This window comes from Ammospiza caudacuta, chromosome 2 (assembly GCF_027887145.1).
Source record: "Ammospiza caudacuta isolate bAmmCau1 chromosome 2, bAmmCau1.pri, whole genome shotgun sequence".
NCBI classification, from domain to species: Eukaryota; Metazoa; Chordata; class Aves; order Passeriformes; family Passerellidae; genus Ammospiza; species Ammospiza caudacuta.
Window position 1 is genome coordinate 454,180 of NC_080594.1, and position 23,313 is coordinate 477,492.

Sequence of the window (23,313 nt, forward strand, 5' to 3'; positions counted from 1 at the left end):
GTGAGTACGGCAGCCTTTGCCCGGCACTGTGACTCGAAGGCGGCTCTGTCCGCACGGCTGTTCCCGAGCCCTTCCCTCGGGTTCCGCTCCTCGCGGTGCTCCCGCAGCGCGGCTCGGCGCTGGCTGTGCTCGGTTAGCTCAATCCAGAGCTCCGTCCCGGCTCGGGCCAGTGCCCGCCCCCGGCTCCTCCCCTCCGGGGCGGGCGGCGCAGTGCGGAAGGAAGGAAGGAAGGAAGGACGCGGGCCGGGAGGAAGCGGATCCCGCCGGTCCGCGGCACCGGGCGGGGCGGCCGGGCGGGCGCACGGTGAGCGGGGCGGCGCCGCGGGCCGGCCGGGGCTCGGGGGACTCCTGCGGGCTCGGGGCGCTCCTGCGGGATGGGCCAGGCCGGTCCCTGCGACGGCCCCGCGGGGTCGGGCAGAGGCCGGGGCGGGCGGTGCGCGCTGCTCCGAGGGCACGGAGCTGCCGGCAAGGGAGGGCAGGCCCCGCAACGAGAGACCCTCGCTGTGCCCGTTCTGCCGATGCTTAGCACGGCGATGGGGCTGCTCTCGCGTTTCTTTATGGTTTGCTGCGCTGAGAGAGTTCCGGAGCGGTTTTCAGGATCGCGCTCGCGTGTGGCTGGCAGGCAGCGTCACCAGCACGGCACTGCGATGCTTCGGCCGCCGCAGGGCAGGGTTTGCATCCAAATCAAACGCTGCTTTCGTGAAGGAAGGCGGGGGGAAAGCCAAAAATAGGTTGACGTGTTTGTTCAGTCCTTTAAAATGTCTTGACGGCTTCAGTGTTTAAAATATCCTGTTCTTTTGTACAAGGGCAGAATTGGTGAAATAGATCTAAAAATTGAAGGCTCTCCCTCTGCTTTTGGCGCTAGTATACCATTAAGGTGGCTGTTGCTCTTCCATATTGCTGGTAGCTGGAAAACCTTTTTTTTGTTTCATTTTCATGAGAAGAAATCCTGTTTATCAAGTTTTGGGAAAGAAATTTAAGCTAAAATGGAGTAGGGTTAGATTTAGGTGTGTTCCCTGAGAAGGTGTTGAGGCCCTGGGACAAGGTGCCCAGAGAAGCTGTGGCTGCCCGATCCCTGGAATTATCCAAGGCCAGGTTGGACAGGAATTGGATTAACCTGGGATACTGAAATGTGTCCCTGCCCATGGCACGGGGGTGGCACCGGATGAGCTTCAAGGTCCCTTCCAACACAAACCAATGTGGGATTCTGTAAAATTGTCGTTGTCTTAAGCAAGCTATCAAATAAATCCAGATGTTGAAGGGTGTTTCTCTGGCTAGTTTTGTTTTTGAAACACTCTTATGCCACCTTTAGGTAATCCCTGTATTTTTTTGGACTTAGAGAAACCAAATCTCATGAGGTAGGACGGGGGAGCAGGGGATTTGTTGCTAGTTTTTGTTGAACACGTGAAATCCCTGGGAAAGGATTCAAACGAGCTTTGCAGGGGGGTTTCACTAACACCGTTCTGTTGCCAGGGCTGCCCTGCCGAGGCACCATGGCGTTCAGCAAGGGATACCCAGTCTGTCACAGGCTGGATCACTAACACCATCCATCCTGTGTTGCCAGGGCTGCCCTGCCGAGGCACCATGGCTTTCAGCAAGGGATACCCAGTCTGTCACAGGCTGGATCACTAACACCATCCATCCTGTGTTGCCAGGGCTGCCCTGCCGAGGCACCATGGCTTTCAGCAAGGGGTTCCGAGTGTATCACAAGCTGGACCCGCCTCCCTTCAGCGTGATGGTGGAGACCAGGAGCAGGGAGGAGTGCCTCATGTTCGAGTCCGGAGCCGTGGCTGTCCTCTGTGAGTCCGTCGGGGTTTGTGTGGGAGGGGTGGCACACCTGGCACTGTGTGAGCCGTTGCATTTGGGGGAGGGAGAGAAGCAACTCTGCTGCTTTTCTGTCTGCTGATGAAGAGGCTTCTGGTTTAAATGAGAAAAGAGACAGTTTCTTATCTTCATGTGTAGAGGGAGAGTGTTGCACGTTTCATTACGTTTCTTTATACATCTATATTTTCGTGTCCACTAAACTTTTTTACGATTGCCTCCAACATCGCCTTGTTTCTTGGGTTCTGAACAACCCTATTTTGAACATGTGATAACTCGCTGACCAGCTAATTCTGATGTTGCATTTCATAGCAATAAATTCTGTGTTCTTGAATGTTATATCATAATTTGGTTTTATCTCATTTTGTGTGATATTTGATAGCTTTTTGGTTTTTAGCTTTATTTTGTCACTATCTTTTTCATCTCCCTCTAGACTGAGTATTGCTCTCTCTTGTAATAAAATGAGTAATATTTTGAAGCAGGATGTCTTGCATTGCAAAGTTATTTTTACATGTCTTAAGTGAAAAACGCGTGAGATAGTTCCTTAAGTTTTTGCCCCCTCCTTTTTTGTTTTGCTGGAGAATACTAGAACGAGAAGTGCAGAAGAGAACCTTAAGGCCTCTACATAGACTTTTAAAATAGGTAATATTATAAAATGTGTTTGTGTTCTTTAGGAAGTCAAAGCACCCGGTTGCACAGCTTTCCTGAGCTGGGTTTTGGCTCCTCTGCAGAAAGCTTTCTTTCCATGGCAGCAGTTTTCTCCTTAGCCAGCACCTGTTAGAGGCCAGGCAGTGACTGACGTGGCTGCTGCAGCTGTGTGATGGCCCAGGTGAACAGTGGGTGCTTTGCTCCTGTTTTTAAAGTTCTGTTTCTTTTCCTGGTACAGTTTCTGCTTGCCATGTATTTAAGTAATCTCCTTGGCTTTGGCAGCAGTATCCGTAAGGCACTGTGGTGTGGATTTCGGCTAAGTGTCCGGTCATAAAGGCAGCAAACAGGTTTAGTGCAAGCTGTGAAATATTTTGAAGATTTGTGGAACAGGTTGTTTTATCCTTTTTGGTAATTAGCGAACGTGTTTGAGCTGCTTAAGGGCTAACAGATGAGAAATGGTTTATTCCTGAAGGTTATGCTGGAAAAGGGCAGTGAGTCGCTTCTCTTGGCAGGGTACACTGCAGGCACCTGGATAAATGGCCTTTCCTAAGAATTAAATCCCATGTCACAGTCCTTCCCCACCTTGTTGTTACCGAGCAGAGGAAGGCAGCCCTGAAGGAGCTTGGAAGCCTCGCTCCCCTTGTGTTCTGTGCTTAGGGGGAGCTCATCATTAATGTGCACAGCAGTGTCCTTGGGGTTCTGACTGGTGGGTTGGGTCGCAGTGCATGCTCGTTCTCAGCTGCAAGTAGTTACTGAGCATTGTTTGCAGTGAGCTTAACCAGGAGACGGGTTATTCTTTCTCTCTCTGGTGCATGGGCATAGTTTTCCAGTGAATATTTACAGTGGCATTTTGCTTTAATTCCCTCTGTTTTATTTCCACCTAATTCCCTAAATTCTTTAGGTGCTGATATTTTTCTTAATGGTTGAAGATCACAGTCTTAAACTGACAGCAGAAAAGACCCAGGAGTCCCCTGGCTCAGGTTTCTTTCTTCTCTTTCTCTGCTTGCTGTTCCCGTCTGGTGTCTGTTCTTTTTAGCACATATTTAAAGGAGCACAGTTATTGCTACTTGGGAAGATTTGTGAAGCGCTGCTTTATCTCACTGGTTGTGTCACAGAATCCAGCCAGAAGATTGCAAGCTGTAGCTGTACAAACTTACAGGTGTTTGCACAAAATATAGACCAAGTTAATGCTATACTGCTGTGCCTTGGGCGAGATTTCCCATGTTTGTAAAATCGCTGTGAATAGACAGAAAAATGGTCCGACCAAGTATATATCAATGTAAATCCAGAACAGCATCACTTTAAACTGCCAAAATCTTCTGTGTTTTGATGATGGTGCTGCCGCTTTTTAGAGTACAAAAATTGACAATGCTGACCTCAAGAGTGTTAGACATTTTCCCAAATACTTTAGTAAATACTGGAGATGAATTAACACGTTTGGCCTTACAGCTGATCATAGTTCTTAGCTGTGTGTGGAGGGGATAATACATGCACAGCAGAGTAGATAATACCTGCACAGCCCAGTGAAATACATTTTAGCATTAAAACTGATTCATGTGGCTCAGTTCTGAGAGCCTTAGTGAACTGCAGCTCCTGGAATATCCAGGTACAGAAATTTGGTGTTGAAATGGGCTATGAGAACGGAGTGGAAGCTTACTGATCCTGCAGACACCACCTTAAAGGAAGCACATGTGTCACTGTGCTGAGGGAAGGATAAAGCTGCTTGAACCTTCCTCCCCGTGCCCTCGGTGTGGCTCTGCAGGATGATTCAGAGGATTCAGCCCGGCCTGGGTAGGAAATGCTGCACGGCTCAGGTGGTGCAGCACCTGGCGTTCAGAGTGTGTGCCATGTGCTGTTCCCGTCAGCCAGGTCCGAGGGAAGCAGGGAGCAGGGTGGAAGGGATGGTTCAGAGGTGGTGGTTGTGTAACCCCCAGTCTGAACGTGGGAGCAGCCCAGGCCGTGCTTCTCCTGGAGGTGCTCTGTGTGGATTATCTCATGTTGCTGTGGCTCATCACCTGAGCCATGCTTTGCTTTCCTGTGTGCATTTAACACCTCTTTGGTTGCTATTGGGTTACTGGAGTGTGGGGATCCTTCTCAAACCTGCTGAGAGCACCTGGGTTTAAATGCCAGCAGCTTCACTGCTGAATTGTTTGGAATTTAGTGGGAGGGTGTCATAGATGTGTTTTTGTTGCATGGGCAGTGTATTTTTCCTTTGAAATAGGGCTTTCTGAGATGTCTGAACTGGATAGGTTTCCCTGGCTGGGCAGGAGTGTGTTCTCTCCCTCTCCTGCTGGTGACTCATCCCACATGAGTGCTAAGCTGTCTGTGCTCCTGTCCCTGCCATGGAGAACATTGTGTCTGATAAACACGGAGCCGTGAGCGTCACGGCATCCCTGGGACCTCAGTGCCACTGCAGGGCTGAGCAGGGCAGGCACACCTGGGCTCAGTGCCACTGCAGGTGGGAGCAGGGCAGGCACACCTGGGCTCAGTGCCACTGCAGGTGGGAGCAGGGCAGGCACACCTGGGCTCAGTGCCACTGCAGGTGGGAGCAGGGGGAGCACACCTGGGCTCAGTGCCACTGCAGGGCTGAGCAGGGGAGGCACACCTGGGCTCAGTGTCACTGCAGGTGGGAGCAGGGCAGGCACACCTGGGCTCAGTGCCACTGCAGGTGGGAGCAGGGGGAGCACACCTGGGCTCAGTGCCACTGCAGGGCTGAGCAGGGGAGGCACACCTGGGCTCAGTGCCACTGCAGGTGGGAGCAGGGGGAGCACACCTGGGCTCAGTGCCACTGCAGGTGGGAGCAGGACAGGCACACCTGGGCTCAGTGCCACTGCAGGTGGGAGCAGGGCAGGCACACCTGGGCTCAGTGCCACTGCAGGTGGGAGCAGGGCAGGCACACCTGGGCTCAGTGCCACTGCAGGTGGGAGCAGGGGGAGCACACCTGGGCTCAGTGCCACTGCAGGGCTGAGCAGGGGAGGCACACCTGGGCTCAGTGTCACTGCAGGTGGGAGCAGGGGGAGCACCCCTGGGCTCAGTGCCACTGCAGGGCTGAGCAGGGGAGGCACACCTGGGCTGCCTGTGTGCACCCTGGTAGCTGTTCACTGCCATGGGGAGCAGTGGTACTCAGACCACTCCTTAGTGAGGAGATCCTTCCTTGCAGATCAGCCAAGGTGGTCTCAGCAGGCCTTGAAAAGCAGTGTGGCAGGGTTTTCTCATCCCCAGCATTGTGAGCTGAGCCAAAAAGTGTCAAAAGAAGAGGTGTCAAAAGTAATAAAATAGGTATTTGGTTGGTTAATTTAATAGGTGAAAGTGGTGACTCTGTTCTGATTGTGGTAATGTTTAGGTTTTAGCTTTAATTTAAATACTAAAAATCTGACAGTCGTAATTTGACAAAACCCTTGAGAACCTTAGTCTTAAAACATCAATACCAAATGGTGTTCCTAAATTTCTCACAATTTTTTCAGATTTTTTAGGTTCTAAACATTTTAAAATGGTAGTTGTGTGGGCTTTGTCTCGTCTAGTGTAAGTTAGAAGTCCTGGGTCTGAAGGAAAAGCATTCTGAGAGTCCCATGTTCTACCTGGGAACTGTAGGCACTGACTGAAATGTGCTGTCTCATGGTCCCTGTGAGCGCACCAAGAACAGAGAAAGCCTACCTGGTGACTTTCACTGTGATCCGACCCTTTCAGGTGTTAAAACTGGGAAACTGATCTCTGCATCTGGAATGAAGGGGAATACACGTTGAAGCAGATTATCCCGAAAACAGTATTGTTGATGGGGTTCCATTTCTGTAGAACTGGGAAGGCTGATGTATTCCCTTCAAAATCGTGGAATTGTTCACCTTTGGGGTTCCATTTCTGTAAAACTGGGAGGGCTGATGTACTCCCTTCAAAATAATTAATTGTTCACCTTTGTTGTGAGAGTCGGTGATTGAGCAGGTGTGCTTTTTACAGATGGTGTTTTAAAATGCTCTTGGCTGTTAATCATTAATAAATAGTGACTAGAAATTTTGTTTTTCTCTTGACACTGCAGATTGGGTTTTCTCCAGAGTACATTACAAATGAATTTGAAAATCACTTTGCAAGTGTTGTGATCTTGTGCAGTTTTTTGTTAGTTTGGTTTGGGTTCCTTGGTAGTGCCTAACAGTGACCCTGCAAGGATAAAACCTTTCTGTTTTTGGAGCGCTGCAGATGGGGTCAGTGGGACTGGTGCCTTGGGCTCTCAGAGAGCAGATTTGGCCTGTTCAGGAGGCTGGGTAGGAGTCCTTGGGAGGAGAAAGGGAAGGAGTGTGGTGGAGCTGTATCTGCCTGAGTCCATCATGGTTTGCAGAAGCTGCAGTGCTTTTCCTGGATGTTGTAACACTGCTGACCGCAGCAACTTCCTCACCGGGCACTGCCTGGAAAGCAGAAGCCTGGTGGGCATGGACCAGGGCTGGATGGAGGAAATGATGCCAAATTTGACATTTTCTCATGTGAACTTTGGCCTTGAAAAACAAGTTGAGGTGGGAAAAGTGCCGGCAGTGTAAGAGAGAAACGCTGAGGTGGTCACTGTGGAAAAGCTTTGAGGTCACACTGAATTGGGGCCAATGGAAATGAAAAGCACGGCATGAAACGCTTTTGGTTGGATCTTGGGCACTTTAAGCAAACAGCAATTGACCAGCCACAGTAAGGTGCTCTGGTTTTATTTGATTAGTTGGTTTTGCAACCCTTTGCTGCTCTATTGGCCTTTGTGGGCCTTTTTAATTGGTCTGAATTTGCAAAGCCCACGTTACTTAATTTACTTTTTGAGGCTTAGCAAGGATATCCAGCATTCTCTGCACTGGAAAAAGAGAATAAATCCATGTGGGACAGAAAAGGCGTTGTTCTGACATGTCACTAAATCCCAGCAGGCGCCTCTAAGGAAAACCCTGCAAGAAGTTTGAAAGGAAACCTGATCTTTCCATAATCATTTCAGTTGTGGAGGGAGGACACGGCAGCTTTCTGGGAACTGAGTTTAGAAGACTGTGTTGGTATCGTGAAACCCGTTCTCAAAAACAGACTGAAGGAACCAGGATCTGAGGTTTAGGAGTTCTTCCCAGCGCAGTGGTTTTCTGGTTAAGACAAACGCAGTTTGCTGATGCTCACAAAATGTTTTTAGATGAGCTGCAGGTTCTTAGCACTCACCCTGGGTGAGGGCTTCAGAAGTACATCTTCATATTGCTATAAAACTATTTTTATTACATCTGTATTAAAGGAATATTAGTGCAATAAGGTAAAGAAACTTTTAAGAAGTCCACTGAATAAAACATTTAATAGGGCTGGATTTCAGGCTGTGGTTAAATAATTGTTTAATCTATTTTAAGTGTCTGATCCACTTTAATGAAAGAGCTTGCGGATATTTGAACACAAGGGTTGTGCCTGTGCACAGGCAGGGCTGTACTGATCTTTGGGGATGCTTGTTGGGAAGAGCAGTTCTAGGTAAAATAGAGGGGTTTTATTCTAAATAAAATAGAGATTTTATTCTAAATGATGCAGCTCATGTGAGAGAGAGGACAGCAAAATGCCAGAGCAGATGGGCATTTTGATTTACTCCTCTCCATGTCATGTCCTGAGGTTTTCAGTGCCAAAGCAGAACGGTGCTGATTGTTGGTAGCCATGGAATCCCGATCCCTGCAGATCCAGTGGCCAGGCTGGAATTGTTGGTGTTCTCTCCTGGTGCAGTCGTGGTCGTGAGCAGAAGCTCAGGCCAGGTGGCATCCAGGGATCCTGCTGCTCTGGCTGTTACAGTGCTGATGGAAGGGCTCAAATATTCACTGAACTCCCAGGAGAGCCATGGCAGATAAACTTGAATTTCTTCTAAAATATGATAGGGCTATTTTGTGGGTTTTGTTTCAAAACTGCCTGTGGAAATTGTGTCTTCCCCATTCATGTAAGACATGGCTTTTCAATACCAGTTTTTGCGGACCTGCAAGAGTTCTGATCTGCTAGGAATATTTCTAAGATAGTTAAAATGCACTTGTAATAGTCTTGTGCATAGATAACACTGCCACATGATGGCTTTATTCTTGGAGAAAAAGGGTCATTTAAAAAGGATAATTTTTTTTCCATGAAAAAAAACAACATTAAGCACTAATTTTAATTACAGGAGAGCCTTCTCAGTCATCTGATTTGTCTGTGCTGTACATGCTTTTTATAACAAGAGATGATGTTGTTAAAATGCCAGCGTTCTCCTTTAATGTCACTTGGAGTTTTGCTTTTTTATTGCTGAAAAACATGGCACAATCATACTTTGTCACAGAGTCAACCCCTCATTTTCCGTTATCAAGTGCCATATGCTCATGCATTTTGATTTCTCTCCAGAAGCCTCAGTAAGCAGCTGCTTTGTGATCCCTCAGTTTGGAGTTTTCAGTGTGGAGTGTCTCGTTCTCACTGCCATAGTGCTGGGGCTTTTACATCAGCAGATCTTTCATTTCCTCTCCCCAGCCTCTGCAGAGAAGGACACAATCAAGAATACGTACTCCAAAGTCATGGATGCGTACGGGCTCTTGGGCGTGCTAAGGTTAAACCTCGGTGAGTCAAAGATGTGGAACTTGTGTTTTTCATTTGGGGCACAACCCTGTGCTGCTCCTGTGCAACTGCATCTTTGCAACAGAAACTGGGCTTATTTTTTTCTGTTTGTGTGGTTTGATTTTTTTTCTTTGCAGACTAACTTAGAAATTTGTAGCGCTCCCAGAAATGAGCGAGTGGACAAAAATAGCTTCTGTTATTGCAATCCCCGCTGTTTGCGGAGTAGTTTCTCCTTGGCATTGGCTCTCTGTGCGTTGTCAGGCACACTGGGGTGGGTTTGTGAGCCTTTAGTACAGGAATGGATCAGCACCTGCTCTGCTGAGATGCGTTCTCTCCCTGTGCTGCAGGGGACACGCTGCTGCACTACCTGGTGCTGGTGACGGGCTGCATGTCCGTGGGCAAGATCCAGGACTCGGAGGTGTTCCGGGTGACGTGCACCGAGTTCGTGTCGCTGCGCGCGGACCCCGCGGACGAGGACCGCGTCTCCGAGGTGCGCAAGGTGCTCAACTCGGGCAGCTTCTACTTCGCCTGGTCTGCCACGGGGGTCAGCCTGGACCTGAGCCTCAGCGCCCACCGCAGCATGCAGGAGCACACCACTGACAACAGGTTCTTCTGGTGAGTGCGCAAGTGCTCCGGCAGCGTTACGCCCTGAGCTCCTTTGCACTGTGACGCCTGGCAAGTGTTTGTCCCTGTCCTTCCCAGCTCTGTCGTGTGCACCTTTCTCCCACGAGCCTTGACATTGACTAGCATTACTCCAGCTCTGAGGGCAGAAGTGTATTACTAATGACAGGCTGTTTCTGTGACCACTTGGAAGTTTCTTAATTGATTTTTCACTGCTTATATTGTATTTTCATCTGAACATTGCCTGTGATGTTGTGTTTGAGTTTTGGTGCCTCCTAATTCTTCATCAGTTGTGTCAGTTTTTTAAATGGGTGTGGTTATGAAACTTCAAAGGAAGAAAATTACTGTTTTTTGGAACGTTCTGAATTCTAAAATTATGTGTTGTTTATAGATAGATTCCAAGGGGGTTTCCAACATGTGAAAGCACTTCAAAAGTTTTGTTACTCAAAAAATGGTGATATTGTGGGTTTTGTTGAGACAGCTGGTGGGCTCTGCTACAAAGTGCACTTTGCTTGGCTGCTGCATTCACTATCATTTTACTGGATTTTTTTGAGTAAAGTATTGTTTAGAGAGAGAATTTTTGGTGAGAGGAATACTGCTCTCTCTGTCAATCAGCAGCATAAATAATGCCAGTAATGCACCCTGACATGTCAGAAATTCTCTTCCCCTCAGCTTTTGCTAAAAATGCTCTGTGTGTCCAGGTGTCTTGGTAGGGTGCTGAAGATTTGGCTTTACACCGTTAGAACAGGTGAAAAGCTACATCCATTCCCCTCTGCTGGCCAAAATACACCCAACCAGCTCCAGCATAGGAGCCAGTGCTTTTCTGGTCTCAGTCAGGTAGAGGAATCTGGTCAGAGTGAAATACAAGAAGAAATTGTTAAGGAAGGAAATAAGCTCAGGTTTTCAGAAACGTTATTCCTTGATGTAGGTTTAGAGGGCTTGCGGAGACCGTGTGTTTGTCCGTGCATCTGGAAAAACACTTGGCTCTCCATGGATCTCTCAGGGCTTCAGAGAAACAGTGCCTGGTAACCCTGTCAAAGTGAGCTGGGCTGGTTCTGACCCCTGCTGTAAAACTCTGGCAGTGGCCCTGTTCTGTGGGTTTTTAGCGAGGACCAGTCCTGCCAGGAGGTGGCTGGAATGTCCAGATTCCAAGGTCTAGAAATGCAACCACTGAAAGCCAAGAACAGGAAGTATTCTTGCATATGCACTGCAAGTCAAGAACAGGAAGCGTTCTGCATAGGCACCTCAGTGAGCTTCCTGGGGGTTTTCCTGCTCAGAGTGCCCAGGGAAAGACTTTTTCCTGTGTGTCCTATAATAATGCACCTGTATACTCAGGTTTAGGTTGAAAAGGCTAAAATTTAAGAGCTAGAGATTTACAATGCATTAGAGAGTTATAATGAACATGCTGTTTGCAATTCCAGTAGTTTTCTGGGCAGAGGCACAACCAGGCATCTTCCTGGAATTGGCTTTTCTTTGCTGTGCTGAAAACTTTGCTCCCTTTTTATACAAATGAATGTTTCCAAAGAGGATGAAAAGCCAAGCCCCACTAGAGTGAGGCAAACAGAAAATCTCACAAAACCCAAACTTAAGTCTTTCTTGCGTAATGCAGCATGGCTTAGTGCTGGTAAGTGTGCAGGTGCACTCAAACTGTGGATCTTCCTTTCATGTGAGCAGTGACTGCTGTTAGAGAGTCATGTATGCAGTACATGGAGTACCAGCACCCAGCCCTGAAACTGGTGTTTAGAAACAAAGGGGGCCAATTGGCTGGGAATGTGTTTCTGGGAGCCTTTCTCGTGACCAGGTTAGGGTTAGGTGGCATGTAATGATGACATAGAATGGAGTATTCAATATCTATTCTATTGTAGCTTTATTTTGTGGTGGTGTGAGGTTGAGTGGTGTTTACACACTACAAAACAAGTAACCCTGTCACTGGAATCCTGTCATGCTTTCCTGGAGTCTGTAATCTTTGGCTTCTCCAAACAAGGCTGAGCAGAGCAGTATAAACAACTTAGAGTGTTGGTTTTTTTTGGGGGGGTGACAAACAAGGGCTATGAAGGTTATTATTTTAGGGTCATGGAAATTGATGGCTTCACCCCGTTTTCTTGTTGTGCTATTTGCTATTTCAGGAAGATTTAATGAGAGTTATATCACAAAACTGTAGCATGCCTGTTTTCCTGGTCCCATTGGTGTTAGTGGGTGTGAAATGCAAGGAGTTAGCTTAAGAGTTGGAGCTGAGTTGCAATTCCCTCTGGTTGTTTGGCTGCGTTCCCCTGCAGGAACCAGTCCCTGCACTTGCACCTGAAGCACTACGGGGTGAGCTGTGACGAGTGGCTGCTGCGGCTCATGTGTGGCGGGGTGGAGATCAGGACCATCTACGCCGCGCACAAGCAGGCCAAGGCCTGCCTCATCTCCCGGCTGAGCTGCGAGCGGGCGGGCACCCGCTTCAACGTGCGCGGCACCAACGACGACGGGCACGTGGCCAACTTCGTGGAGACAGAGCAGGTATGGCGTGCCCCAGTGCCCACAGCCGGGCTGACGAGGCAGTGGAAGCCCTCAGTCATTGCGATGGTGGGATTCTTGCTCTAAATCAATGTATCACAGGTCAAGTCTGGCATCAGCAGGTATTGGAATGGTTTCTTTGATGCTAAATGAGGAAGCTAAGCAGGTTATGTAATTTGATGATCTTGGTTTTTAGTGTGGCTTATGGCAGGGCATGCCTGGGGCTGAGTTGCAGCAGCTTAAGAAGGTGCTGAACTTCTGTGGGTGCCTGTGCTTCCCCTGAGCCCCTGGAGCTGCGTGTGCCCCTTCTGGCCTGAGCTAATCTGAAGCGAGAGAAACAGGCAAAAGGGATTTTGGGCAAATACCAAAACACTGGAACCTTGTGGGTCAGGAAAGATAAAAGCATTGCTCTTAGCACAGCTCCTCTGGAAGGCAGCCTGTAGAGCCACTGTCCTTCTGCTGCCTTGGGTTGTCATGGCTCTGCCCTCATCACACAGAAATGTGAGACCCTGCTAAATCCTTTGTGCTGGCTTGCCTTGGTAGCCTGTTCCTGCAGGGGCGGTGCCTGCAGGGGCTGTTCCTGTGTTCGTGCTTCCAGGTTTCTTTGGCTGACCGACTCCTTCCAGAGCCCAGTGACTGAGGGAGGATTCCGTGCAGGAAGGGCTCTGCTTGTGCACCTCCAGTGCCAGTTGTTCAGTCAGAACACCCTTGTTACACTTGCTGTGCCCAAGTTTCCTGGTGTGCCAGTGTTGCTGAATGGCTGTGCTGTGCTATTCCACTGCAGTTTTCCTTTCCTGTGTTTTTCCCCTGCAGTTTTCCTTTCCCGGGTACTTTATGGACTGTGATATGTTGGTTTCTGATGCAGAAAATCTGTGCCAGGGCTCTGAGTGGGTGATTGTCTGTGCATTGGTGTTCATTTTAACTGTTCCTGCAGGAAGGTCTTACCAAGTTGTTTCAAACATCCTGCTCCTAGTGCAGAACTTACTCAAGGCCAAATAATAAAAGCTGTGTTTCTGTACACGTTGTGAATTTGGATTCTGCAGGGAACCATGAGAGTGATGGAATTTGTTGTAGGAATTGTTCAGAGTCTTGGAAACAGTGTTTTAGTTTGTAGTGTGGAGTGTGTGATGCATAAATATGTTGTATTTGCTCCATGTTTAGGTAAAGCTAAGATTTCGAGAATCTTACACTGTGATAATTATTAATACTGTGCTTTACTTTCCTTACCAGGTGATCTATTTGGATGACTCTGTGTCATCTTTCATACAGATTCGAGGATCTGTTCCGTTATTTTGGGAGCAGCCAGGACTGCAGGTGAGCAGGAGATAGATTCAATGATACAGATAATTGTTATTCATGTCCTTTTAAACATCAGCCAGTAGCCTTTGGGCTCTGCTTCCCAGCTGCCTGTGAGGATGAGGTGGTGCTTGAGAGCATGTGGGTGCTATTGTGTCTCACCAAACCTGCTTCTCTAAGTCCAAAAGTTTTTGTCCATTCTTTGTTCCATGTCTCCTCTTGGAAGTTCTTTTTCCTCTTTAAATGGGTTATCCAAGGACATTCAAAGAGGCTGTTTTCTTCTGAATTGCTCTTGAGGAGAAGTGTTCTCAAGAAGTCAATAAGGATCAAGAGTTACTGCAATACAATTTCATCACAATTTTCTGGAAAGAGGGACTGATTCAGCTCCTACTGCTGTGGCACATTTCTCACAGGAAAGGTTAAAGTAGTTTGTGCCTTGCAGGGACTCTGGGTTTTTTAGACATAGCAGCATTTCTCTCCAAACAAGACAATTGAATGTGCTCTTGGTGTTGTAGGTGGGATCCCACCGTGTCAGGATGTCAAGGGGCTTTGAGGCGAATGCACCGGCTTTTGACAGGTAAAATCATCTCAAGGTTTTGCTAATGCACTAAAAACCTCTGATAAGTTCTATCCCATCACAGAGATGGGATATGTTATTCCAAAGGGGAGGCTTTGTCTGTACAAATGTGGAATTGAGCAAAGCTGGGAACTTGGTGGGGATTGCTTGTGCCTTTCAATGCTTTGTTGACAAGTGTGAATAAAATTGGTTTGATACTTTCCAGCTTCTCAGTGCTGGAGGTGTTGCTGTTAATTTTTTGTGTGCCAGAAAATGACTGTGGAGTTTTTCTTCTGTTAACAGGCATTTCCAAACACTTAAAAATTTATATGGCAAGCAAATTATTGTAAATTTACTGGGGGCAAAGGAAGGGGAGCACATGCTCAGCAAAGCCTTCCAGGTGAGTATGGCACTTCTTTCCCTGTGCATATCCTTGGAATTTGCTCGTTTGCAATGAAGCTCTTAGAGAGCCCTTGGGGGGAGTAAGGGGCAAACCTGACTTTGTGACAAGGGAAACAAAATGCACATGTGAAATATTAATCAGTTCTGAGTGATTAATTTCAATGGTGATAAAAGTGGTTTCATTTTACCTAAAAGAAAGCTAATAAAAGCACTTCTAAAATATTACTTATCTCTTGTTTAGCTCCTACTTCTGTGTGTTCAGGTACTGGTATATTGATACTTTTTGTTCTGTTTCCAATGCCAGAGCCATTTGAAAGCATCTGAACATTCAGCCGACATCAAAATGGTCAACTTTGACTATCACCAGATGGTTAAAGGTGGAAAGGCAGAGAAACTACACAGCGTGCTTAAACCTCAAGTCCAGAAATTCTTGGAGTGTGGATTTTTCTATTTTGATGGGAAGGAAGTGAAAAGGTTTGTGTGTACCGCTTTCCTCTGATTAAAATGTGGTGCTGGGATGTGTTTCACCCCTCAGCAGGAAGATAAGAGAAGGCATGTTGCCTCTGTTATTGTGGTTTTAGTGGATCTGGGTGATCCTTAACAGCTGAAATATGAGTCACCATTTTACTCTGGTGAGATCTTGTCTCATTCTGTGTGTGCTCTAAAAATCTCTAAAGATGATCTCTGTGAGACATTCAAGGGGCAGGAATTAATTTCAGGCCTTTCACCTCAGGATTTTGTGAAAGGGTCAATGATCCCTTTTCTAGCAGGCAGCCACATGGAATTAATGTCTGTTTTTCCATCTTGCTGTGTAACAGGCTGAGCACTTCCCTCAGTGATGGACCCACAGTGCCATTTTTGTGTGGTGTAAGTGTTCGTGTTCAGGACAGTGGTTTGGCTGTGCCTGGATCCCCTGTTTGAGAGATTGCGTTCTGTCAAGCAGGATCGAGATGCATGTATCCTGCTCTGTCCTTATTTTTGATTCTTGGAGCAATGGTCGTGTTCAGGACAGTGGTTTGGCTGTGCCTGGATCCCCCATTTGGGAGATTACATTCTCTCGAGCAGGATTGAGATGCACATGTCCTGCTCTGCTCTGTCCTTATTCCTGATTCCTGGAGCAATGGCTGTTCTCATCTCAGCAGGAAAAGAGAAGCAGGGATAGAATAGGCAACACTCCTCTGCTCCCTTCCACACCCTTAGTCCTTTTCACTAATGCAGGGCAGGGTGCTGAGTGAGGCTCTCGCTGAATGATGAGGGGATGAGCTCCAAAAAGCTTTACAAGTGGCATTTTGGTTTTAATTGGGGGATTCAACTAATGCCATCACAAATGAAAATTCAACAGACGGAAAGCAAAAAAGAGTTGTGGCTTGTGACAGCTCAAGGAGTTGTGTTAATAGAAGGTGGTTATGCTTGTGAGTTCATAAACTGTCTCCCTTGGGAAATGTCAGGCCTTTTGCTTTGTGTTTCAAATCAAATGCAGAGACACCAATGCTAAAAAGGAAAAATATTGAAGCAAGTTGTTCAGAACTTGCAGTTTTTGATTAGGTCTCTAAAGGTGCTGAAACCACCCTGCCTTTGGTGGGCAGTGTGCAGTGGGAATGCCACCAGTGAGGGATAATGTGTGTCCTTGGGAGAGCCATCAGTGTTTGTACTCTGAGCTGAGCAAGCAGCCCATGGTTGCTGCTGAACATGATCCTGTTGAGAGCTTCTAGCAGGAGTTCCTGGGCTTTTCCCAAAGGAAGTGCAGCAGTCCTGAGTGCTTACAGGCCTCAAACATCCCTTGGGCTAAAGGGGAGAGGCTAGTTTTTCATTTTTATCAGCAAGTACTGAGGCACTGGAATTGGCTTTAGTTAGATCATAAATTCCTGTAACTTTTAGTTAAAGAAAATTCAAGAACTGACTCAGCAGGTTTGTTTTTTTGGTTTTCTTTTTTTCATTTTTGTTGTAACTACGAGTTATTTCTCTCTGAGGTTCTTTGGTAGTGTGTTTAAGTGCTTGAAAAGAAACCTTAATCTCGCATGGCACTTAACTAAGCAAGGAGGACTGGGAGCAGGGGAAGCAGAAGGACTGATGTGATTTGCAGGAACAGCCTGAGCTGTGCTCAGTGAGCACGGGAAGCTCACCCTGTGCTGCTGCCACGTTTGTGGTGTCCTTGTGGGGCACTGACAGTGCCCCGGCGTGCCGCTCTGTCCCTGCCTGTGCTGAGGAGCCGTGTGCCGGGTGAGCAATTTCAGCCTTTCCCTGTCCCGTTGTCCTTGGCGCAGGTCCCAGAGCGGCACCGTCAGGACCAACTGCCTGGACTGCCTGGACAGGACCAACAGCGTGCAGGCCTTCCTGGGCCTGGAGGTAGGAACTGCATCCAGCTGGGCTGGGCTGGGAGAGCAGCCTCACCTTCCCTGGGAAGGGCAATGGGCTTTTCACAGCTGCATCCTACAGTGGGAGCTGCTCCTTGGCCTGACCGCCAGAGACAAGGCCTTCAGCGTGTTTGGAAATGCAAATACATGCATGCTGCAAGGTCAAGCCGTTATCCTTCTGTTTTCTGAGTTTTATTGAGTTAAAATTCCCCTCTTAAGAGGAATTTCTGTGACAACTTACAGGTGTTGGTTTTGGAACAGACCTATCTGATTGTGGACTGTGTAGTGCTTGGCTGCTGCATTTACCCAGTTTGCTGTGGCAGAAGACTCTTCTTACATTTTTGATGTGTAGAGTCCTTACATGTCAAACATAGCTATCTAGCTCTGTTTTTTCCTGTCATATCCTTTTAAGAACTGCATAAATACAACGTTGTTTTTTTTTAAACCAGGTGTGCCAGGTTTTTCAGCAATGAGAATTATTATTTCAGCTAAAGTATGAGAGCTACAAGTATACAACTAATTAATAAGGGAAATGGCTAATCGTGAGGAACTGCTTACTTTAATTTAAAATGCTATTAAATGAGATATATGAATTCTTACTTGAAGACAGTAATACTTAAAGTAACAGGTACTGAACTCTAGATGACCCCCTAAAATTATCAGAGCAAGCACCCAATTTCTAAAACTTCTTGTCTATTTCTTCCTTATTTTGTTTTGCAAGTTTCCTTTTGTATCTTTTGTTAATTGCTGCCCAGCCTTCAGAATTGTGCCTTTGCCATTCTGTGTCTGTTATTTGAGGCTCCTTCTCCTTCTGTCAGACACCCTAAGGTTTTAAAGATTTGTAAAAGCTCTTGAAAATGGCTTTTGTGTTTAGTTTGGTGAACTTCAATGTGAAAACATTTACATATCAGCTATGTAATTTTTTTCCTGTATTACTGCCTATCTTCAAAGGAAGATGCAGTGTTGGTGCTGAATTACATGTGTGATGCAGCCTTTCAAGCATCTTGTCCTGACAGTTTGCTCAGAATGAGACATATAAACCCCCAGGATTTGGGGGGTTTATGCCTATCTTCTGAAAAACACAACATGCCTTATAAGAAATGTATATGAGTGGGGTTCTTTTTTGGTTTGGTTTGGTTTGCTGGGTTTTTTGCTAATGCTGTGTTCCCCTGTTACAGATGCTAACCAAGCAGCTGGAGGTGCTGGGGCTGGCTGAGAAGCCTCAGTTAGTGACTCGCTTCCAGGAGGTTTTCCGCTCCATGTGGTCTGTCAATGGGGATTCTGTCAGTAAGATCTATGCTGGAACTGGAGCCCTTGAAGGAAAAGCAAAGGTAAAGTACATCTTCTCAAATGCTTCGCCAGTGTTCAGTACGGGTTTGAATGAATTCTGCCATTAATTTAGCAATGATGAGATTTTATCTTCAAAAAGCTGCTCTTTGTAATCCTAAAGCAATCACAAAGAAAACCCAACCAACCGGAAACATGAATTTGAATGGTTGGTTCTGTTGCTAACCAGGTCATGTTCCTGTACATCCCGTCCTAGCCATGCTCCTGCCTCCCACGTAACACTATTCTGTTGGATAATTCTGAAATCTTCCATTTCTTTAGAATATAGCTCAGGAAAATGTATGTTTGAATCAGCTTTTTTTTCTTTGAATACTTTTACTTTTCTCTCTGTACCTCTCCTATTATTTTGGTTCCATTCACTGTATCTCCTTGTCGAGCGTGTTTGATGGGATGTTGTTCGTGTTTTTCATGTTTAATACTGTTAGTACTAATCCAGTTGTAGCCTGGTGCGTTTTGGTTGTGTGTTTGTCCAGCTTTTTCTTCTTAGTTTTGCAGTCACTGAAAAACCCCAGGTTTTGTTTCCACCCTGCTTTTTAAGGCTGTTAGAACAGTTCCATGCTCCATGACACTGTCATGTTTCTCTTCAGCTTGTTTTGTCTGGGTTGATACCTGACTTGTTCCCATTTTCTAATGCTGCCTTTTGTTGTTTTCCTCCCAGTGTTGCTTCTTTGTTTCCCTAATCCTGTCCTTTGCCAGACGCCTGTCAAGACAAATGTTGGCTCATAGCAATTTTTGCCCTTAGTTCCTTCAAGAATGTCTTTTCACCCTGCTCTTTCTGCTCAGGAATGTGCTGCTCCTCATTCCATGTCACAGCCCATGTACCCACAGCCAGCTGTTCTGGGTTTTCCATCATTTGTTCAGTCACTCTGTGCCAGGGTCCTTCTCTGCTCATGTAGGAGGTGTCACCACAAAATACATAAAAACAAAGTTACCAAATCAACTTGTTGCTTGTTCTGCCCCTTGACTGGTGCACACCAGACTTCTTCATTTGGGAATTGCTTGTATTTTACTGTTGAATGGAATTTGGTTCAAGATGTTTAGTTTTATTTTCTTACAAAAATGTCACCTAGACTGCCTGGCAAAGTGCAGTAAGTATTTTATGGAGTGTCTCCCCTTGTCTTGGCTTTGCCATTCAACCTTCATTCCTTTTCCTAAATTAATAAATATACATTTAATCTAGTGCATTTGGCTATATAGATGTATCTTTTTTACTTTAAAAGATGCATTTAATGTATTTCCATTTTTAATGTTCAAAACACAGAGTAGATGGTCCTGGTTTCAGTTGGTTAAACCACCACAGTACATTTACTCTGCTGTCTTTGGAATAATTCTGAATCCCTGGCCTGGAACAACTCTTAATTAGTACTGCATCTCGTAAATCAAATCCTACATCTCTGACATGAGTCCAGTCTATTCAAAGAGGATCTTTAATGCTTGCAAAACCATACAATACTTGCTCTTGTTTCAATTAAACCTGACTCAGTATGTTTTGAGTACTTTGAGTGTACATTTTAAAATGTAGTTTTTAAGTTGCATTCTCATTTCTCAAATGAAAAGTTTGATGCCTCAAATTGTTCCATTTCCTACTTGTCAGTTTGATTCTTCAAAGCCCAAGAATACTTAGAAGTAAAAATACAGAAATTTCACATGAGAGAAAATTATTTTAACCTTAAGTGTGTTAATATATCTTTCTATACTGCAAACCAGTTCTTCTAAAAGCATTGTAATACTTGTTCCATCTAACTCCTTACCTGCTCTTTCCTTTGCTTTCTCGGGGTTCCTTTCAATTAATTGCCTGGTATGTGGATGGTGAGTGTGGATTTTTGGATCACCAGTTGTACGTTGTCTGCCAGGGAGGGAGTGCATCCTACCAGAACTGTGTTGTGATGAGTGCTTCCCACACCCATGCCCCCTGTCTGCCAGGGAGGGAGTGCATCCTGTCAGAACTGTGTTGCGATGAGTGCTCCCCACACCCATGCCCCCTGTCTGCCAGGGAGGGTTGCAATGAGTGCTCCCCACACCCGTGCCCCTGTCTGCCAGGCAGGGAGTGCATCCTGTCCCAATCCTATTGCTCAGGGTGCTCCCCACAGCACGTCGCCGTTGTCTGCCCAAGCCACTGAGCCTTGCCAAAAGAGCAGCTTCTGTCTTGCTGCCTAGTTCAGAACTAAATCCTAGGGCAGTTCTGTTAAGCTTTTGCCTTCTTTCCACATGCTTTTAAGAGACTCATGGACAGTGCAAGCTGTGAACTTGGGAGTACTTTCTATATATAATAACACAATCCTTGCAGCATCCCTGATGGAGCCCATGCAGCAGCGGGTGTTTGTGTGTGCCCAGTCAGCACTGCCAGGTTTGGGACTGAGCACCAGACTGCCTTCTGTGTTACTTACATTATCCTTTAGGTGTGTGTGACCCCAGGTACATCTGCCTCAGCAGCGCATTTCGCTGCAGACCCTTGCTCAGCCCAGGTGTAGGACGCTGCTTCTCTGGGCTGCAGCTCAGTCAGGCCACGGTGAGCAGAACCCGTGTCTGGGTGTGTCTGTGGCCACGGGTCAGTGCCTGTGCTCCTTCTGGGACGCTGCATGACACTTGCTTGTCATTTCAACAAGTTAAGGGCGGTCTTAAGGCGAAGCTCTCTTTGGTTTTAACATGGGTATTCCAGAATGTGGATTCTGAGCTTCTGAGTGCATAAACATGTACGTTCACGTGTCATGGCATTTGGATCCGAGTGCTTGCTCATTTCTCACTATTTGGGGAAAAGCCCAGAATCCCTGTCATGGTCTAAACATGGCGCTATAGCAAATTAATTTTTAAAGAGCTAGGGTTTAGGGAAAAAAAAATCCCTTCCCTGCAGTATTTTGTTTAATTTTATTTCATTTAATTTCAATCTGCTTGTTAGATACGCCTTGTAGGTATTACTGTGCTTTTTAGCATCTGGGCTGGGGGTGGGGGGAATCACATGTAGCCCAGTAGGCTCAGACAACTTGATTTTACACTTAAAGAAGAGAATTGCCTTAGCCCTTAAGATCATTAACACAGTTTGCATATATTACTGAATATTGCCAATGTATTGTGAGCAGTGTCCGACATAAAATATTCTATACGTGTTCCTCCCCAACAGGCTGGGAAGCTGAAGGATGGTGCTCGTTCTGTGACCAGAACGATCCAAAATAACTTTTTTGATAGCTCCAAGCAGGAGGCCATTGATGTTTTGTTGTTGGGAAATACCCTAAATAGTGATTTAGCAGATAAAGCACGGGCTCTGTTAACCACCAGCAGTTTACGCGGTATGTGTCTTTCAGGATTTTCATCTCTCATAACTATTGCTGTAAGAAAGCTGTATCAAGTTTGTTTTCAAAGCACTGTTGGAAAGTATAAATGCTATTTCATGTTCTCTTGGCTTATTAAAATATGGAAGTTACTTCTGCTTTACTAATAGTGCCGAACTAACGTGCTGCAGAAATTGCTTTACCTGTTTGTGGTTTTTGGGTCAAGTTCTACATCAAAACCAGACAGATTTTGATGAGGAACTCTGCTTGTGCAGGGCAGCCACGTGAGGGTTGGGGGTTTTGTACCAGGAAGGGGGTTCCCCTCATGAGAGCAGGGTGTCAGTGCATCCCCAAAGAGGTGTAGCCTCTGTGGCCCCAGAACTGCAGTCAGTCCCATGCTCTGCAAGTCTGGTGGCCAAGAAAATAGTGGGTCAGTCACAGGGTTGTGTCCAGCCCTCTCCTGGGACATCAAAGCTACAGGAGCTCATATTTGGGCAGAGAAGGAACTGAAATTTGAATCTTCTTTCCAAGATCCCAGGTAATAATATTCTGGGTTACTGCAATTTTTAGGGAAACATTCTTAAATTTTCCTTTTCCTTTTTTTTTCCTTCTCCCAGACACATCTTGGAATGACGAAGAATATGTCAAAGCTCCAGTGCAAATTTCTGGCTCAAGAGGGAAATAGTTGCCCAGCTGTAGCCTCATGTTGAGGGTCCCCATCTTCATCCAATGTTTAGGCTGAGGGAGTGGTTTTGTCCCATTTGTTTAGCACAAGGTTTCAGGTTATTGTGGTTTTTTCCTTATATCTGAAACCTGGTGAATCGGCCTCACCTCAAAATGAGTTACGATTTGTTGTCATTTGCTGTCCCTTTATCTGGGAATGCAAGCTGTCCTTTCTGTGTTTGCAGCTCCTGAGGGCTGAGGAGCATTAATCCCTCTGGCCTGAGATCTCCCTGCATTCTGTGCTAGGTGCCAGGTTAACCAGAGGGGTTCCCCAACATGTGTGAATCCATTGTTAGTGAGGGAGGAGAGGATTTGCTAACCCTGGTGTGAAACTGGGTAGATTTTGCAGCACAAAGCATATGCCTTAACTGATGCCAATGGTTATGTGTAATAAATTGTGTATTAACAGCATGTTTTCTCACACATTGCTGGAAAATCCTCAAAAGCAATAAGTTATTTGACTAATCTTTTCTTGTTTCCCTCTTACTGCATCCGTAGTTTCAGAGCAATCGTTGCAATCAGGTATAGTATAGCACAGTAAAATAAGCTGTAAATCCCTGAGCAGCTGCTGCTGTCCTCTGGCTTTTCTTGTGGCTGTGTGATATTGGGCTGTGGGCTCACGTTTTCCTGGTGGTGTTTGGATCTGGCATTCCTGTGCCCTAACATCCTTTAGTCCAATAAAAGTGAGAGTGTAAGAGGTGAAAATGTTGCATTTGAGCTTGGGTGTGAGTTAGGAAATGAGGCAGCCGATTTGCAGGGGTTTATTTTTTGCACGTGCCCCAGCTGCAAAGGAATTTTCCTCTTTATCTGATTTGGAGCCTTCTGTATTTCTGCTTTGTTTAGTATAAGAGGTGAAATTCTCCAGTACAATGTGTAATTTCGTCTTACTTGCTGCTAAAAGGTTCCACTTGGTTGTGTTCATGCAGGACACTTGTCAGCTGTGCAGCACTTCCTGTTCTTGTTCCCAGAAACCATTATTTAAACTAAAATATTCCTAATGCTCTAAAATCTATGCAGAATTTACTGGGTGTTGAGCAAATGTAAATGGCCCTTTCATTGGCCGGTTTTGCTTTTCCTGTATGTGTTTTACTCCACCTGCTTAACTCTCAGTGAGTATGTAAAGAATGAAATGTGAGTCACAGGCCATGTCTGATATTAAGTGATTCACTGGCATCTTGTCAGTGTAACCAATGCTCATTGGAATGACTGCTCACACTCACTGATGCTATTGCCTTCT

The 23,313-nt window shown here is 46.2% G+C and overlaps 1 protein-coding gene across 1 annotated transcript in view; it reads left to right on the plus strand.

The window, feature by feature from the left end:
• Window positions 1–258: 258 nt before the first annotated feature.
• SYNJ1 (synaptojanin 1) overlaps window positions 259–23,313 on the plus strand; it is a 49,437-nt gene continuing 26,382 nt past the window's right edge. Inside the window, exons 1-13 of the mRNA XM_058800586.1 lie at window positions 259–304; window positions 1,656–1,799; window positions 8,929–9,015; window positions 9,360–9,627; window positions 11,910–12,135; window positions 13,363–13,446; window positions 13,944–14,005; window positions 14,288–14,384; window positions 14,691–14,860; window positions 16,651–16,732; window positions 17,919–18,071; window positions 21,206–21,371; window positions 22,575–22,598. Of these exons, the coding sequence (XP_058656569.1) occupies window positions 1,676–1,799; window positions 8,929–9,015; window positions 9,360–9,627; window positions 11,910–12,135; window positions 13,363–13,446; window positions 13,944–14,005; window positions 14,288–14,384; window positions 14,691–14,860; window positions 16,651–16,732; window positions 17,919–18,071; window positions 21,206–21,371; window positions 22,575–22,598 (1,543 nt within the window). The 5' untranslated portion in view covers window positions 259–304; window positions 1,656–1,675. The remainder of the gene's footprint in view (window positions 305–1,655; window positions 1,800–8,928; window positions 9,016–9,359; window positions 9,628–11,909; window positions 12,136–13,362; window positions 13,447–13,943; window positions 14,006–14,287; window positions 14,385–14,690; window positions 14,861–16,650; window positions 16,733–17,918; window positions 18,072–21,205; window positions 21,372–22,574; window positions 22,599–23,313) is intronic.